At 39.5% G+C, this 19465-nt stretch overlaps 1 protein-coding gene across 2 annotated transcripts; it reads left to right on the forward strand.

The window, feature by feature from the left end:
• The first annotated feature begins 3218 nt into the window (after positions 1–3218).
• Positions 3219–18468, forward strand: LOC140148771 (heparanase-like). 2 transcript variants are annotated; one of them, XM_072170829.1, is made up of 10 exons: positions 3219–3407; positions 8438–8557; positions 9172–9365; positions 10849–11022; positions 11434–11641; positions 13523–13774; positions 14328–14439; positions 14913–15061; positions 16268–16420; positions 18085–18468. In XM_072170829.1, the coding sequence occupies exons 1-10, from the start codon at positions 3268–3270 to the stop codon at positions 18239–18241; spliced, it is 1659 nt and encodes a 552-aa protein (XP_072026930.1). In that variant the 5' UTR covers positions 3219–3267; the 3' UTR covers positions 18242–18468. The 2 variants fall into 2 exon arrangements, with proteins under 2 accessions (XP_072026930.1, XP_072026929.1); XM_072170828.1 differs by lacking the exon at positions 8438–8557 and adding an exon at positions 8606–8728.
• The last annotated feature ends 997 nt before the right edge of the window (positions 18469–19465 follow it).

A 19465-nucleotide genomic window follows, 5' to 3' on the forward strand; every position in this document is an offset into this window, starting at 1 on the left:
TAATTTTCATTTTTGAAAATCACAATATAATACAAATTTTATGACAAATTATAAAAATTTGATATTTTCAAATTTTGATATATAACAGTCCTCGAAGTAAATTATATAAATCTAATGATATATTCTTAAAGTGTATGTAGCAGGAGGAAAAGCCGACGGTCAATTGAAAATTTTGACCTTTCATATTGAAGATATGGATTTTTTCCCAAAAGACCTATTTTTTTTGGGTGTTTTGGGAAAAAAAATCCATATCTTCAATACGAAAGGTCAAAATTTTCAATTGATCGCCGGCTTTTCATCCCACCTACATACACTTTAAGTATAAATCATCAGATTTATAAAGTTTACTTCAAGTACTGTTAAATATCAAAATATCAATTTTAATGATTTGCCATAAAATGTGTATTAAATTATTTGATATCAGAATGACATTCTTCGTATTCAGAATGCAATTCGATATGTCTGATGTGCTCTAATGTCCCAAAATAAATACTGTCCAAACGTTCATACCCCACCCCTTAAATGTTTTAGACTTTATTACAGACGTTTTGCGATCTTATTCGACACGAGCCTGGTAGAAAAGCATGTGTATAAAACTAATAAGTGGAAAATGTATCGTTGGCCATCCAAGTCACAACTACTCTTCAGAAAATTGGATTAGAATCATGGGTTTGGGTTCGGGGTGGTGCAAACCGAGCAACATGTAGGCCTATCCCCGGTGTGGTAAATTATAGGGGGGGCAAAGATTTGTTGTCAAGCAACTTTGGCAGGTCGCCGAAACTTGGGAGAGGGGGGGAAGCGATTTTTGGCACAGATATTTTACGCTCTAAAAAGGTGTAGGAAAACGTTACGAACACGTTCTAATATGCAAAAATTTCTTTAAATGATAAGACAATTTAAGGTTTTAAATTCGGTCTCCCTAAAATCTTGCAAGTGTAAAAGGGGGGGGGGGCAAAGGTTTTTTGGCACATCAAAAGTAGGGGTCAAGGTTTGCACGGTTTGGCACGTCAAAGGGGGGGGGGGGATTTTTGACGGCCAAGGGGGGGGGGCGATTTTTGCAGACCATTTTGAGAATTCACCACCGGGTACACATAATTATTGCACAGCCCCTTAGTATGGTCATGGACTCAAGTATCTATACTTTCAGGCCATGGTTGTCCCAAGTAAAAATTGGCTTAAAATTAATGTTATTCAGCTCGAGCAAAAGGGGTGTTCTGATGTGATTGGTTCCAGCAAATGCTCTAATTACAGACCACGAGCGTTCTCAGTTTTTGTATATTTTTGGTTATCAAATGAAAGAACTTTGTATACATGTGTGCAAAACAAACCGCACCCTGATATCATATTGTTTTAAATGGTCTAGATAGATGATGCGAGCGCAGCAGGAATATTTACATATTTGAATGTTTCTGTTTTCCTTTTTAGAGCGTCCTATTCTTTTTAGGGGGGCGTAAATGTGTGCCAAAACTGCCCCCCCCCCCCTCTCTGCCTGTCAAGAATTGCTTGCTTCCCTCCCGAAAAAACATCTTTGCCCACCCCTACCCCATTTTACCCTCCCCCAGGGCTCATAATTATTGCACAGCCCCTTATCAGTTGTGGCTCCTTGCCTGTTGATTTTGATATACATTTTCACATGAAGGGGCGGCACGTTGCATTAATTTGAGGCAGTGAAATTGACCTGTGTTGTGGATAAGACAAAGAGTAGTATGTACCATACCATTAAATTGGTAACTGCGCAAACAACATGTAAAGGTTCTAAGGCCTACTTGGGCAATGTATTTTTTTCACGAGATCTAATACATTTCTGCGCATTTCGCCTACCTTGAAGATCAGCAAGCGCAACAAAGGGCATTTCGTGATTCGCAGCCTCATCCCCCCACTTTTCTCAAAAAAAGTTGAGATTTTTTATACCACTGGATACTTCTGGCTCAGAGGATGATTTAAGCACTTCCCAGCAAGTCTTGCGGTTAGCACAGCTGTGTGAGTGAACATGACACCACTGCCCGCCCAGTGCATACCGGGGTGCATACACACGTGCATGGTTAAATTTGAATTTGGACAGATATATTTACAATAAAAACACCTTCAAAAAGTTGGTCGATTTCACATTTTATGTTATCTACAGAAGGTGTGAATTGTCCTCCATGCATACATCACTTTAAATCTGAAATCGACCAAGTAATAATGACACACGGGCAATTCTAAAACAACATCTTTTGCACAGAGTTCAATGGGATTTAAAGTGGCAGTTGAAACTCTAGGGATAACACTTTTACAGTGCATGATGGGGCTTCCTTAAATCATCCTCTGCTTCTGGCTACATAATGTTTATGTACCAACCATTTCTTGTATATTAATTGTTTAGCAAAAATATCGCCAAATTTGAATTCCGTTCTGGTATACCAGAACGAAATTACAACAGTGACCTATGGAGCAGTGTAATACACTAAATCATGCATAACTCACTCGCAAACGCAAAATCGGAATCAACTGAAATTTTGGGAATAAACTTTTTTCGTGGATATCTACTGAAAATGTCATAAAAAGAGGATGCTAGGATCACGAAATCCTCCTTTAATTGACGGAGGTAATTACTTTTTGTGATGTGTTCATTATTAAGGTGTTGTATGCGGTTTCCAGCTGTCCGAGTTATGACATTATTATGTTTTCAGTGTTATTAGGAGTTAAGAAAACCTAATAATGATAATATTGGATGGCTTATTTCGCATGATACCATAACATATCGGATTCGTCATACAAATATCGAACTCGCCGTTGGCTCGTCCGATATTTTTATGACTCATCCGATATGTTATGGTATCATGCTCAGCCATCCAATATTATATCAATACATGCACCTGTTAGAAGGAAAGAGCCAAACACTCCAGGGTCCCAGTCATGCCAGTAGGATTAAGTCGGCAATGTTATTGTTCGTTTGAAATAAGGCCGTTGTACTACCTTAATCCTCCAGCAGAGGATTATAAGCTTATGCCCCTACTTCATTTATCTTAGCTTGAAAGCCCAGTATCTGGTCCAGTATTGAAAGGACTTTCTACCATATGTTTAAACTAACCTTCCTTGCGAAAGTGATATCGCACCGTGATTTCCTGAATACATTTTATCTAGGCTAATTTGTATTGTTATAGTCCTGTTATATCATTCCAAGGTCTTATGATTTGCAGTTGACCAAACTTGACTTGGTCAGAACATAAAATGGCCAATTTGTTCACCAATTGGGCGCAAGTACCGTGCATTTTATTTTGTCTTATGGGACTACTGGTCGTACATGTTAATTGTTGCACATACCGACAGATAGGGAACATTATTGAACCCAGCAGCATTTTCTCACAAAAATTATTGCAGTATTTGAAAACCGATCGCTTTTTCTTTACTTTGGACAATTCAAGGTAAGTTATGTGCAGTGGTCAGAGCGACCATCATTATATAGTGGCATGACCCGTCATACGTCAGGGGGCCCCGTAGTCATGTCAAGATGATAATAATTTGTAACTAAACGGGAAACTAAAGCATTCGACGTCATCTTTATATCAAGATAACTTATTTTTAATTCCCTGTGCTTTGTGATAATTAATTTCGATAGCAAGTTTGATAATAAATATTGTGTCTATTATGAATGTATAAAATTATACATTTTTTCATCATGGCGGACACCTAGGCAGTTGGGGTGAAAACCACCACTGCAAATTTTGCGTTTTACTTCTGTTCTAGGTTGTCTTCGTCGTCTTCTGCTATCATTTCATTATCATTCGCATTTATGGACATTCCGGTAAGCATTCAATTTGCTTCATATTCTTCCGTTTGTGAGATTTTGAGCAATATTTTCACTGACATTGGATCTTTTTGCTCACCGGTGCAGTCAACGATTCCTTACCCGTGTGGTCCCGTGCACCGAACACCGTAGGGTTCACTATAATTTCTGCGTGTTGGAACCCGTGTCCTGTGTTCATCAACCATGACAAACTCATTGACTTGGATATTTGCTTTAGTGCTCGTGTCCTTGAGCGTACATTCATCTGTTTGTCACCGCTTTACTATCCCGATTTATGATGGCGATGAATGGAGTAATCATGACAAGGCTATCCGTGATTTACTGGGTCCGCTCCACTTCGAAATTGGAGCAGACGATATATCCCCTGCTTGTGCAGCTCAGAAATTTTCCGATACGCTTGTCTCCTACTTTGGTAGCCATGAAGATTTTGTTGAAGAAAAACATTCTCAAACGTACTTATCACATGAACCAAAGACTCTGTCCGCGGCCAGAAAAAAGAAGAGCATTTTACGCAAAAAAGCATTTGCTGCAAACGCAACCCGTGAAGATAAAAATATGTTTCGCCAAGCGGTTAAGACTGTCTCATACCTCAAAAAGCTGGACAAAAGCAACAAAACTACCAAAACCGTCGCCCATCAGGAAAAAATGTATCATTCGAACTTTTGGAGCTTCGCCAAAAACGCATCCAATAATACTCTTGACTCTACTTCCGCCCGACCAACTTTTACCAAAGATGTTGCCGACACATACTTCCCAAATAAATACTCTCAACAAGTGACACTCGACCTTACCCAACTTTCATGGTTCCCGAACCTTCCAGTTAAAGATGACTCGTACATTTCATTCAATATGTCTGTTATCAAACCTAAGGATGTCAAAAACATTCTCCGGACGAAGAAAGCAACCTCAGCACCCGGTGATGATGGTCTTATGTATGGGATGCTCAAGCATCTCCCGTCTACTCACCATCTTTTGGCCACCATTTTTACCAAAATGCTTCTGGTTGACCCTCTTCCTCCGGAGTCTTGGTCTCAATCCAAGGTAGTGCTTATTCATAAAGCCGGCGAAACTGACAAACCGGAAAATTTCCGGATGATTTCGCTTACTTCTTGCATTGCGAAGGTTTTCCACCAAGTCGTCGCTGAGCGATTAGGCTCATATCTGACTACTAACCTGTACATAGACCCCGCGATCCAGAAAGCGTTTCTTCAGGGAGTAAACGGATGTATTGAACATAATCAAGTATTGCAAGAAACAATCTCTTATGCCAAAACCCGGAAGAAGACTGTTCATATTACGTTTTTCGATTTGGCTGATGCCTTCGGCAGTGTAAGCCATGATCTCATTACTCACTCCATGGAACGCTGTCAGCTCCCCGAGAATGTCCAGTCCTATGTTACTAATCTCTATTCCAACCTTAACGGCCACGTCCAAGGCCCCAACTGGAATTCTTTACCATTTAAATTCAAGAGGGGGACATTCCAAGGCGATCCTTTGTCCCCCGTTATTTTTCTCATGTGTTTCAACCCATTGCTCGAATACCTGGAAACCATGCGTGAGAAGACCGGCTTTTGTTTGGACACAACCAAAATCATCACTACCCCATATGCCGACGATTTCAATCTCATCACCAATAACAAAATTCAACACCAAAAATAATGAACGAACTTCATACGAAGGCTACCAGCATGGGTCTCACATTAAAACCATCCAAATGTCGTTCACTCTCTTTATGTGGTGGCAAACCAACTCTGATTGATTTCCATATCGGTGAAAATGTCGTGAAAACCGTTAATGAGGACCCACAAAAATTCCTCGGGTCGCTGATAACGTTTCATGGAAAGGAACAAGAAATTTATGATTATGTCTATGCACAGCTCTATAGTAAATTAAATAATATTGACTTCACTTTTTTAATTCGCAATGAGTACAAACTGGCAATATATATCCGTTACTGCCTCCCCTCCATGAGATTCTGTCTTACGGTGCATGACCTGACCCATTCTAATCTTGTGCTTTTAGACCGTATGTCCGGGCAGTATGTTAAGAAATGGCTTGGGATTCCAAAACATGGTGCAAATACTGCCCTGGTCCATATGTCCCGAGGGCTTAACATCCAGCGCATTTCTGATGTTTATCGCCAGGCTCATTCCGCATCATATAGTAGATCTAGGTGCAAAGCTGATGAAGTTACTAACCTGGCTCTTGACCTCAAGCTCAACAGAGAATCTACGTGGTCTCGTAAAATTTCCATAACCAACCAGTGTGAAAACGTTCATGCACTTGCTATTGGAGCCCGGTCAACCCCCTTGGAATAAGGTCCAACCTGATGTTAAAAAGATCCTGAAGGAAGAGACGGATAACCACTGGAAATCTGTAGTTGAGCCCCTCTTGAGCCAGGGGGAGTTTCCGAAACTGCTTGAAACATGTAATTCCGATCTGTCTTGGAAATCCATTATGTTTTCATTACCAAAGGGTGTGCTTAAATTTGCAATCAATGCCTCCATAGATTCCTTGCCATCATTCACCAATTTGAAAAGATGGGGAAAAAGGCTTATGGACAGCTGTCCCCTTTGTCAGGGAAAGGTACTCTCCTGCACATTTTAAATAATTGCCAAAATATGCTGGACAGGTATCTATGGAGACACAACAACCTCATCCGTATTTTTCTTTCCACATTTCAACAGTCGGAGGCATTTCGTAATTCTCATATTAAAATCTATGCCGATCTGGAAAATTATACCATAGGAGGGGGGGACCATACCACCCAATATCATTTCCACGTCTCAAAAACCGGACATTGTGTTATACTGGCCTTCTGACAAGCGAGTCATTCTCTTTGAGTTGTCGGTACCATTTGAACCAAACATCAGTAAAGCTCATTACACCAAACTTGATCGCTATTCTTCCCTGGTTGCCGACATCACTAACGCCGGGTACTGTTGCTCACTTGTTGCTGTTGAAGTAGGCTCAAGAGGCTTCATTGACGCCGACAACAAGAATAGTCTGACTCGTCTGTCAAAAGATCTCAATCTTCCCACAAAGTATTCTGATCTCAAGACCCAGTTGATTAAATCGGCGCTAATGTCATCTTATTCCATTTTCATCGCCAGATATGAAACATCTTGGAATGTAAATGAAATTATTTAACTTTTTCTTCCCGCCATGAGTATTTCCATTTTTGTTTATTTATTTAAATGTTTGTATTTTTGTCCTGCCTTGCCTGCAACCGGAATGGGTTGCAGTAGATCTGGGCTTTATATGTGTTTTTCTTTATGTTGAATAAAGATGATTTATATACACTATAAATAGGCCCCGGTCCCCGCACTCCGTGCATCCGCGGGTATTCATGCTTGTCGGTGAACTTTAAAAACACCCCCTTTTGCATTCGCGAAGTTTTTAGGGGAAAAGCACCCCTTTTTTTTTAACGATTTCGCGAATTATTTGCCATTTGACAATACCCCTATTTTCGCTAAAACGCGAACGATATTTCTAATATACCCTTTTCTGGAAGAAACGCGTATGCTGCTCGATGAAAATACCCTTTTTTTTAAATTTCGCGAACACGTGGTTTGAATAAACACCCCTTTTTTGTGTGTTTCGCGAATCGCGTTTCTTCATCTGCAAACACCCCTTATTTCGCGAAATTTTCGACGAGCATGAATACCCACGGATGCACGGAGTGCGGGGACCGGGAAATAGGCCTATGTATCAAGAAAAGCAAAACAGAACGAAACTAGAGCTCCTGTGCTTCCAGTCCCGGGCTTCCAGTATATTTTGACATGTAAGCCTATACCCTGATCCAGGGCTATAGGGTAGTATGCATAATTGACTGGACAACGGCATGTGTTTAAATGGTGCATGGTGTGGTACCATGAGGATGATTTAAGCACTTCCCAGCAAGTCTTGCGGTTAGCACAGCTGTGTGAGTGAACATGACACCACTGCCCGCCCACTGCATACACACGTGCATGGTTAAATTTGAATTTGGACAGATATATTTACAATAAAAACACCTTCAAAAGGTTGGTCGATTTCACATTTTATGTTATCTACAAAAGGTGTGAATTATCCTTCATGCATACATCACTTTAGATCTGAAATCGACCAAGTAATAATGACACACGGGCAATTCTAAAACAACATCTTTTGCACAGAGTTCAATGGGATTTGAAAAGTAAAGTGGCAGTTGAAACTCGAGTGATAACACTTAAGTTACAGTGCATGATGGGGCCTCCTTAAATCATCCTCTGGTGTGGTACTACTAGACCTAAGGTTCAAGTTAGTCCGAAAATAAGAGTTCGCTATAGTCCGAAACATAAAAAGGTCCGAAAGTTAGTGAGGTATACCGTATAAATATGCTAACCTGGGGGTATAGAATAGGGTTAAAGTTAGGGTTTTGGGTTGGGGGAAAGGTTTATTTTATGGTTCGGGTTAGAGTGACGTTATGGTTAGTATTAGCAAACTGCAACTCCTGAGTACCATGCCGCACTTTAGGACTAACGAACCTCGGCGGATCGTTTCTGCTCAAACTATAGTCAACAGGAATTTGAACACAAACAATCATATCGGAAACTGAAACTCGTGACTTTTTTCTTACGCATTAAACATAATGTCTTTTCTCAACGTAATTTACATACCGTACAGTATATCAGGGTTGGTGTCAATAACCTCATCTGAGTCGCTACACGTTGTCGATTCACGCTTTCTGTCGATTGCACTCGGCTCAAGCTTGATCAGGGATGGATGGAGACAGTTTGATTTCAAGTAAGACATTGAACTTATCATATAATCCATATTTTGTCTTTACCCTAGTGTCACAAATGGACAAATATCTCTTAACACCACAAGAGCGTTACACCAGGTCGATAACAGGTTTTTGTCCATTGCATTGGATACACATCTTGTCAAAAAGAAATGGGAAGATTTCGATTTCAAGTGAGTAGTTATTGCAATTTATTACGTGTCCTCAAATTGCAATAAAATCAGCTACATTGTCACTCGTGTCGCTTAGAGTTTGTCCCCTGAATGAGATTTGCTCAGTGAGATATTGATAGGCCTATGTTCTGTTTTCACCAGCATTAAAGGCCATGCAGACTCCCAAACGACATGAACGACGTAAGATACTTGTCGTCATATTTTTGTTCTAAATATAAAACTGCTCTTTTCAGAGCCACCATGCATTAGAGCGAGAAACCTATAATATGAATGTTAGGTAATGCTCAGAGAAGTACCCATGCAAGGGGTGACAGAGGAGTTACCAGCTTGGGAAATATTTTTTGTCAAGTATTCGTTACGATATTCAATCTATTTCGATTTATTTCGTAAATCTATATAGGCCTACTTATCAAAATTGGTTGTTTGTGTTTTCTCCTATACAGCTCCGATAGATTGAAGAATCTTGCTCGTGCTTTATCTCCAGCAATTCTCCGCTTAGGTGGTACCGATGCCGATTTCTTAATCTTTAACAGCACACAAGGCCAGCCAACTGGCAGAGCCAGAGATGACGAACAAGGAAGTGCTGAAGACACGCGGTACAACAAACATGACTTCAGAAACAATTTCACGATGTCAGGTTTGGAGATTAGTGTGATCAAATTATTAAACGTCTATTTGTTAAGCATGCAATTAGTTTAGGTTTGTCACCCAAAGAACCTTTATTGCTTACCCCCAGCCTCCACAAGAGTGTAGTAGTATATGGCCCGGTCTATGGTAGACATTTGAATCATATTTTTATCATACTTATTCATCACCCATTTTCCCCACTTTAAATCAATCATCTTGTCACCTGAACTTAGAAGACCCATATTTTAACGTTTTATTTCCATCCGCTCGTTGTATTCAGCAACACTATCCTCGTTAAGGTCCTGTAAGTATATATATCGGCCTATTTCGTCTGCCGGCTCTAATACAAGTTCACAGCACTAAAATGGTCCCCTAAGGTGCGAAATGAAGTACAAGTGCCAATTGCTATGTCGTAAGGTCTTTTGGTTGACGAGTATCTTCACCGGTCCGTCCTCTTTGCGCTCGGCCTTTGCGGGACTATATTATGTCGAGACAAGGATTTATCGCTCTTCTTCCGTCTCATATGAGTGAAATTGTCATGGTGCCTGTGATTTTATTTGAGTATGTTTGCATTCGGCCTGCATGTCAGCAGATGCGACGGATGCGTCGTCAGTCAGATGACAAATGTATCGTCTACATAACGCTGCTATATCAAAGGCTTCCACTGTATGTTGGGCTGTAGCTATTGATTTGCCACTATATGAGGACCATCAGGGCCGATTGCATGGCCGTACCAATGCATGCTGTAAAGTGTATCGCGGATTCTATGTTGTCTTGGAGAAGTTGCGCCCATGTACATGAATGAGAAGTTCTTTGAGCTTCAGTGCTTGGAATTAATAGGTGTTTGTAATGAGGGAAACAACGTCCTCCGTGTTTACGAAATTGCGTGCAAGAACTGATTAAAAAACGTTGACATCCAACGGAAGAAACATGAACAGGAAGCTGGAAAACATTAACGACAGATCATATCACAACGAAAGACGTCTCTTGCAGAAACCACCAAATCAGCATCACGGAACGTGTAATTGGCAATAATATAATTGCGTGGATACGAGTACCGGTATCCAATGAAGAGAATCCATCAGGAATAAAAGATAGATCAGGATAAGGAAAAGAGGTACATCATAAAAAGAGATGAGGGAAACTACTTCTTACTAAACTATTTTGGCCAGCTTAACACCACAAACGGCAATAACGCCAGGAAAGAACTCTGATCCGACGAAAGCTGTGTATATAGAGCTATGTAGCAGCTTGAAAGTTAATGAAGCGAATTAAATTTTAACAAACGATGGGATTGCACGTGTTAAGGATATCTTACCAAAATCGCTAAAAATCCAGTTGGATCTCAAACTTTGTCAAACATTAATTGGTAGATAGGTTTTAATTAAGACGTCAGGTGGAGCATGTGGGTATATCGGATCGGAATTAAGCTCCATCGATTCCTTTATAAAGCTTTTTATTCATGTTAATTGGTGTCTTATTCCTCCTTGTAGTTTCAGATTGGGATAACATAAATACATTTGCAGCAGATGTTGGCTGGGATATGCTGTTCGATCTCAATATGCTGTTACGTAATCATACCTCGTGGGATCCAACAAACGCTCGAGCATTGCTGAAATACAGCACCAAGAAGGGATACCGTATTGCAGGCTGGGAACTAGGAAACGGTGAGTTTAAAATTGATTTGACTGATCTATCCATCTTTGATATTGTTAATTGTTTGAAAGATATATCCATAAAGGCCCCGTAACGTAGATGAGACAATCGGGATTCAGTTTCCACTGCACTAGCTCATCCATTGGAAGATATATGAAACAAGACCATCGTAAACGAATCTGGTACATTTTTGTTGCTAAATGTAAAACACAAAATAGTTAGCAATTTAGGGATCTTTTAGAGCTGAAACTATGGAATCAAGGGTCTTTCAGTGCTCTGTTTTCGGGGCTACGCGGTCCAAAAACAGTGGTCTTCTTTCCGAGGGAGCATATCCGTATTGTCAGTTGTATGGAGTGGCTCCCTCGGGCACAAACATACACAATTTACAATAATCTCCATTTGCCATTATTTCTTCTATATAGAACCAAACCATATCCGCCACCACTCCAATGTTACCATCCACTCATATCAGTTGGGAAAAGACTTTGTTACACTGCGTAAATTACTTGACCAATATGGCTATCAAGACTCATTTCTAATTGGACCAGACATAACCAAACCAGTCCTAAATAAAGCGTTGGATGTAGAAGACGATATAATGGGACAGAGTCCTCTGGAATTTCTGAGGAGGTATTAACCGTTTTATTATTGTGTGGTTTTTTTTAATACGATACTTGTAATAATTATAATCAAAACCTGGTACGAATTAAAACGAAGTACCAAATAAGATACTTGTCGTATTTTTGTTTTTTCCTACCAATAAAAAACGGCACTTTTCAGAGCCACCGTTCCAGAGAAATCTATATTATGAATTTTAGGACACTAGCGGGATACCCGCGCTTCGCGCGGGTCCCCGCTAGATGAGTAAATGGGAGCGTTCACTATAACAGGAATAATTACTGGGCAGGTAGAATCATCGAAAAGATACATTTTGATTTTTCGTTTCCATGTTATTTATTTATTTAAACCCGTTCCCATTTTTTTCTAAATCTGTTATTTGTTACATTTCCCTTTTAGCTTCATTTTTTATTTGCTGCTTGTGATTTTCCGTTTCCATGTTTTTATTTAATTCTGTTATCATTATTATAGCTTCTTTTTTTTCTTACATTTCCTGATTAGTTTCTTTCCTTCTTTGTTTCGTTCCCGTTTCATTTAGTTAATTTAACCCGTTGGCCTAATTACTCGTACCTCTTTTGTCATTTTAATTTCATTTTTCTTTATAGTATAGGTCTACCGCTTCATTTTGTTTATACAACACACATATTTTTCCCGTATACGTCCTCTCAGAGCGTGTATGCGAACGTGTTCATCTTTATCATAATCCCGTGACCCGTCCTTTAATTTTTATTTATTTTTCCTTCTTTCTGTATTATCATGTCCAGTGGTCTCTGGCTCGCAAGTCGCGTGGCTCTGCGCCGTTTACCCGCGCATTGGCGTAGTGCGCATTACGCTCGCGCGCCGACGCGATGCCTGCCAGCTGCAGTGACGCGCAGGCTGGTAACTGATTTTCATAACAAAAACCCCGTTTTTACCCATATTTTCACTGTTTTTGCAGCCAATTCTTGACCGATTTCAACCAAATAAAGTCGAGGCAATTTCCCGTATATTCCTCGATCTCCCGTATGAATTTGGCGACATGTGGATCGAAACTGACGGAGCCTTTTACATAAACCACATACATACACACACACACACAACATTAGCCTATTTATAGTAAGATGCGTAGAGCCGTTACCAAGGGGTGACACAGTAAGTCAGGTGGTGGCCGCATTGTATTCTCTAAATTCAGTAAATTTTCATCGTCAACCGTGTAGGCCTAATTGAATGGGATTATTTTGAAATTTTAAAACGCTTGAAATATCACAAACAAATAGGCCTATGTTGATAAATAATATAAATACAAGCTAAAACCGTTGGGGTTCGATAATGAACGCCACAAAACTAACCGAGTATCCCGCCGAGTATATTGGAAAATGCCATACGGCCGGGCGGTTTCACGAGTTGCCGGCTCGATCATGTCATCCGCCGCCTGCAGTAAGTATAGATTGCTCGCTCGGGAAATATCTCCGAGTGAAATTGGAACAGAAAAGATGAAAATAGTGAATGTTAGGTTTTTACTGCAAACTTCTTACTATGACTGGCCTTTGCACGCAGGCTTCAGGAACGACCAGGGTACATGTTACGCGCCGCGGGCTTGGAGATGCAAATTAGATTACGTATACTACACTCTAAGAAATAAAGGTTCTAAAAAGGTTCTAAAGTTGTCCTCTCAGAAGATCCCTTAGAGGATCTTTAAAGAACCAAATAATGGTTCCAAAACCGTCAAAAAATGGCCCCAATTATGTGATACATAACCACATAACCTTGAGAGGTTCAAGAGGGAGGGTTCTCCTGAGATGACAAAAAAGGTTCTATTTAGAACCTTTATTTCTTAGAGTGTAATGGTGACGATGAGTGTAAACGCTCGGCTAAAATGGAAGTAGGATTTAAACATGTTTCCTCATTTTACAGCTTTTTAAAATTCTGTGGCAATTCCACCTACGCCACAACATGGCACTCCTATAGCCTTGATGGTAGAGTCGCTACTGCTGATAACTTCACTGATCCTGGTCTTATGAATGATTTGAAGAAAGAGATCAAACAAGTACACGATGTGATACGGAGATATCGCCCATTCTTGCCGAAATCTTGGCTTGGTGAAACCGCCGGAGCATACGGTGGGGGTGCACCTGGACTGTCAAATGCTTATGCTGGAGGATTCTTGTGAGTATTACGGGTAATTAAGTTGAAATGTTTGTTTGGCGGTGAACTCCTTCCGTGCGGAATATGCATGCCACGCTCGCGTCCAGTCCTATAATGTACAATCTATATGATCCAAGTACTTAAACCATACTTTGAAGTCTCATGCATCATGTCAATATCGAAAGGAAGGACAAATAGATTTTTTACGCCAAAATGTAGGCCCCAGGTGTAACATCGGCCTAGTGCGGCGACTGCGGTCTTGTTGTATTTGCTTGTGCCTATTTCAGAGAAGACCATCTTCTCTACTTTGTAGCTATCGCTTTAGTGCAAATTATTTTGGTTTTTGACGCTCTACAAAATTAACGTGCTTCTTGTTACGTTGCGGCACAATTGGGTCTTGCATTATGGACGACTTATCATCTGGGTCAACATTCTCAGTTAATCAATCAAGAAATTGATATCAATGGCTGTCAATTTGTTGAACACGATCACGAAGTTCACCAGAGGGTCCCTTTTTCAAATGATGAAAAGTTGAATAACGTCTCGGGTACGTCCCTCTTCTTCTTCCTGTTAGATGGTTAGATAAACTTGGTGTGTCGGCTGCGAGTGGTATTGACCTCATATTTCGACAGACATTTTATGGTGGACGATATGGACTTATTGGTAAAGATCTGAAGCCTACACCGGTAAGTTACTTATAATCAATTATACAAACGCACCCCCACACGCGCATAAAAGACGTTAATATAATCAAATTCAACATTTATGAGGTTATTTTATTTGCAAGTGCTGGGGAAAAATTAATAAGATTTATTCAGTTTAAGATTTATTGAAAGAAACGCCGTAAACACATTTCGCCAGTTACTTTTATCAGAAAAGTTTGATATAAAATTGGATGGTTTGAACCCAATACACAAATTTATTGGTCGAGCTATGAGTTTTAAAATATTAAGAATTAAGCCTACCCTAAGTTAAGAGAAAAACGAAGTTATCTCTCTTTGGTTCGACCGCTGGTAAAATACCGGATTGAAAACATGGTCAAAATGCATGTTTCAAGTTTTTCATTCCATGGTTAACTAGACTGGGAAAGAATAACACATAATATTACTATAACCCTCCTCTCACTCTTTCATCCTATTTTTCACCTTAAAATTTTCAGGTATATTGGTTGTCTTTTGCATACAAGCAGTTAGTTGGTCCAATTGTTCTCAACGTCAGTGTCAGTATTACTACAGATGCATCAGATGCGACAGACAGAACTCCTACACATATACGTGCATACGCACACTGCACTAATAATCGAACGAGGTAATAGTTTTCTTCGCATTCTCACTTATACCCCCCCCCCCCCAAAAGCCGTATCGTAGTGGGGTGTAGAGGTATGTGGGGAGAGGGGAGCTAGGAGTGTGTATGCGCGAGAACTGCTAATGTGTTAATGACTCTTCATTTGCCGTGACTTTTGTGGGTATAACCAAGAACAGGAAAGACAACTTTCTTTGCCTTCTGGTACTTTGTCATACGAGTGTATCATCATCATGCAATTGAATATATGAATACAAAACCCACCCAAGTCCATGGAAAGTGATTGTGAGAAAACTAAAAAAACACTGTCTCATTCTAATTCCTTCAGTTAGATTTAATTAACCTGGTAAATAGGGCAAATTGTACATACAAATGAGTGGGTTGAACTGTATTAGGTATGACAATTGCATTTCGGGACTTCGTGGGGGGGGGGTCATTTTGTATGCTGGACTTGGGTTGTTTTTTTAATCACATAGTGTATTCTTTACCATTTTGCTCTCAGTCTTTTATTCTTGTTCTGTGCCCATTCAGCTTCATTTATGCGTTTTTTTACCACTTATTCCGTCATCACTGTTGCTATCACCTCGCCAGCCATTTTGCCCTATTTGTGAGGGCACTATAATATGTGTGCAAAAACCACCCAAGTCCTGGACTTGGGTAGTTTTTGGATTTCACATGCTCAATAGACGCACGTAAAGGGTGGCTTTGTGTTGTTCTTTTATACATATGTTAGGCCTAGTTTATGTATAAGCATCAATTTCCCATGCTTAACTCAATTTGGCCAAAGTATGGACTTGGGTGGGTTTTGTATTCTGGTATTCAATTTTTTCCTGATGCATTATCTACGGTGGGTAGTCCCAATTTGTGGGATTTGGTTATGGGTACATGTGCGTGCAAACTACAAATGTGTTTTGACCAACTTTGCCATGACCACGTTTGTGTGTACAACCAGGAACAGGAAAGACAACTTCATTTTTTTGTTTTTTGTACTTATGCAATGAGTGTATTTGACCGTTCATTTTCCGTGCCAGGTGCGTTTTGTTTGTACTTGTATAACCAGGAACAGGAAAGACAACTTTTGAGTGTTGAAGACTTGATGGGGTTGGGGGAACTATGAATGTGTTTTGGAATACCATCGGGATACCATCTTACACGCCATGCTACTTAAAAATGCCCACATACACTTCAATTTTTTCATTTTTCCCCTTGCAGACTGGGTTCGTCCTACAGCAATGGATCTGTAACCCTTTTTGTCCTAAACCTCCAAAAATCGAATCATATAAACTTAACACTTGGTGGTGATTTACGAGACAAGTCAGTGGATCAGTATCTGCTAGCACCTCATCGTGAAAACATCACATCAACGTGAGTATACTGATTATATCATAGGCTTGTGCTCCTAGTAAGGATTTCTGGGGGGGGGGGGGGACTCAAAGTGGACTTTTTTTGAAATTTTCCTTCAAACAAGGGCCGATTTCAAACGTTATACCGAAAAAAGTGAAGTGGACCTTTTCCTTCAAAAATGGGCTGATTTCAGCGGTTTTTTTTACAGAAGAAAGTGGACCTTTTCATCCACCTATTTTGAACAAAATTAACCTGTACTTATTAAGAGCCATGAATTACTGCAAATAGTGTCCTAAAATAGGTCGTTTCAAGTAGGCCTATGTTTACTTTGGAGCATTATATATCGTCCAAGTTATTTTGTAAATTCACCTTTTCAAACCCAGCTACAATAGGTGAACAATTGAATACCTGAGTGGAAGAAGGGCCCAACTCCAATTTTTTACAAAAATGAGTTAGACCCAGCATTTTATTGCCAGTAGACTGTTCTTCCTTGTGTGTGAAAGATGAGCCAAATCCACTCTCTAAATAGTCTTCCACGTACACTTAATCATGGTTTTCATGGAAGAAAGGCCCAACTCCATGGAGTTGGGCCCTTCTTCCACAAATAGTGGGTTAAAGAGGAATTTTGTTCATCCATGAAATCTGCTTTTCACTGCAATATACTTTCTTGCTAACATATTACATACTTCTACTTGTGCAATTAATAGATAATTATCAAATTTCTGTAGCTATTTATAACACATCTGCTTACGGAACTGGCACTTACAATATATTAGTGGAAGAAGGGCCCAACTCCAGCTCGTATTATGACCCGTACTGTTACCATGGAAACATCATATATAAATTAAAATGTATGTAATATTGTATTTTCATGTATTAAAGGTCCCCTGAAGATGAAAAAATTCTGGCTACAAAACTTTTCCAAATATTAAGTTTTTTCTTAATATCTCAAAAACAGTTTTGATGGAGTTGGGCCCTTCTTCCACTCAGGTATTCAATTATTTTGTAGCTCACACAGATACAAATAATAATCTTTGAGAATTTTTGAATTGAAGCATGTTTGGTGTGTTTACTTTTTGGCTCAGTGTAGTTTGAATATTAATACACAACCAAAACATATTAATCAATTTAGCTTGTCATTGATGTCTTTGTATCAAAAATGATAATTGATTGGTACCCATCAGTTTCCAGTAATTACGTACAACAAGACTATAGTTACCCAATCACAAGCAGCTTGTGGGGGGAGGGGTCAATCTTATTTGTGCAAATTTTTAATAAGTTATATCACTAGAAATTGTGATGAAGAAGGGGAGCAAAGAAAATTTGGCTGAAGTGGAGTCGAATTAACCTCTGGCTTGCTACCCTCCGATGTGTACATTGCCCATATTCATTGCCTTCATATGTATGCTTTAGGGCTCATATTGAAATTCCCTTACACAGGAAGGTGTGCGCCATCCTGCAGCTTTCCTGTGCTAGCCTTCTTTTGTTGAAATCCTGGGCAGGGTGTATCACTGATGCATATAATCCATCCGTTTTATGACCGGGCTTTCCTGAGGCGCGCCCTAGCGAGGGGAATCCTGCCTTCTTTCTGTGTGAAAACGTGGTAGGGTATTTCAATATGAGCCCTTATTAATTTAAATTTGATAAGGAAACTTATCCCCCTTGTTTTTTTGTCATAAATACAGGACAGTGAATTTGAATGGCAGGAAACTGAAGCTGACAGGGAGAGATACAATTCCATTTTTGCATGGACAACCACTTGCTAAGGATACGCCTATTAGTATTCCACCACTAACGTATGGGTTTTATGTAATTGATGCAAATGCAACTGCATGTCAGTAACTTCTGATATAGAGACTCTCAAAAGACACAAAAGAAATACCTTTGTAAAGCCTGCATCACAAGTATGGTAGCCATCAAATGAACTTGGGCTATCGGAGTGAAGGGTGAATACTACCTTTATCATTAATGGAATCAAGTAGTCATCCTTACACTATTGTAATATCCCATTTATGGCCAAAGCCAGGGGATGAAAAAATATCAAATGTCTCCCAAACAAAGCTGGAACAGGCATACATGTATAGCAGCAAAAACAAAATGTTTGACAAAAAATGTTTCAAATGGCGGACAATGATAATGGGTATAAAACATTTTGTTAACATTCAGAAACATTTTTGAGAACTTGCTGCAAAATAATCTATACTGTTTTTCTTCTTGATGAGGCTAGTTGAAGCAGATGTGTCGCACACACCTATTCGTCTTTAAATGTCTGTATGCCACGCTTTCAGAGGACGCTCATGATTTGATTTTGTGCCCAATGAAATGGGCACCAAGAAGAATTATAGTGCTGACAAAATATTTTGCAGTTAACAAAATATTTTGCAATAACATTTTGTAGTCTTTTTCATATAAAAACATTTTCATTACTTTCACGTAACCCAACATTAATATTTCATTAAAATGTTTTGACCAAAACCAAGTTTCTATGTTCAAAAACATGTTCATGCTGATTAAGATTGGCTTCCAGTCCTCTAACAACAAGTGAAGTCAAATTACATAAAAATGTTTTTATGGTACTAGCTGTAATACACTTGGGTTCAGGCTAGTCGTCAGGCTTCCTAAGCCAAGCCAGCAGGCTAGCTGTACCAAGGTGGGTCCAATAGATTGATTATTCTTTCTAGGTGACATACAATATGAAATTGTAAGCACTAATATATAGGACTAATTATTAGGCTAAAGCCTCATCGCTTATGAAGCCTGACCACTAGCCATGCTTCGAGAAAACGGCCCTAATCAATCAGACATATCACAAGATAATATACTTCCAACCTTCAGGATGCCAAAGGTTTTAATTCCTGCACTAGGCAAGATTGCCTTACATCATAGTACACAATATCAACAACGTTTTGTACACAATAGATTTACTTCATATACATTTACATGATTCATACACTTACACAATGTATATATACTTACATGATGTAAAATTTCAGCTATATGATGCAGGTTGCGCCACATTCTAAATAACAGAGGATACATGTTTTGTTTATATAGACAACAATGACA

This window comes from Amphiura filiformis, chromosome 3, assembly GCF_039555335.1.
Source record: "Amphiura filiformis chromosome 3, Afil_fr2py, whole genome shotgun sequence".
In the NCBI taxonomy this organism is placed as follows: domain Eukaryota; kingdom Metazoa; phylum Echinodermata; class Ophiuroidea; order Amphilepidida; family Amphiuridae; genus Amphiura; species Amphiura filiformis.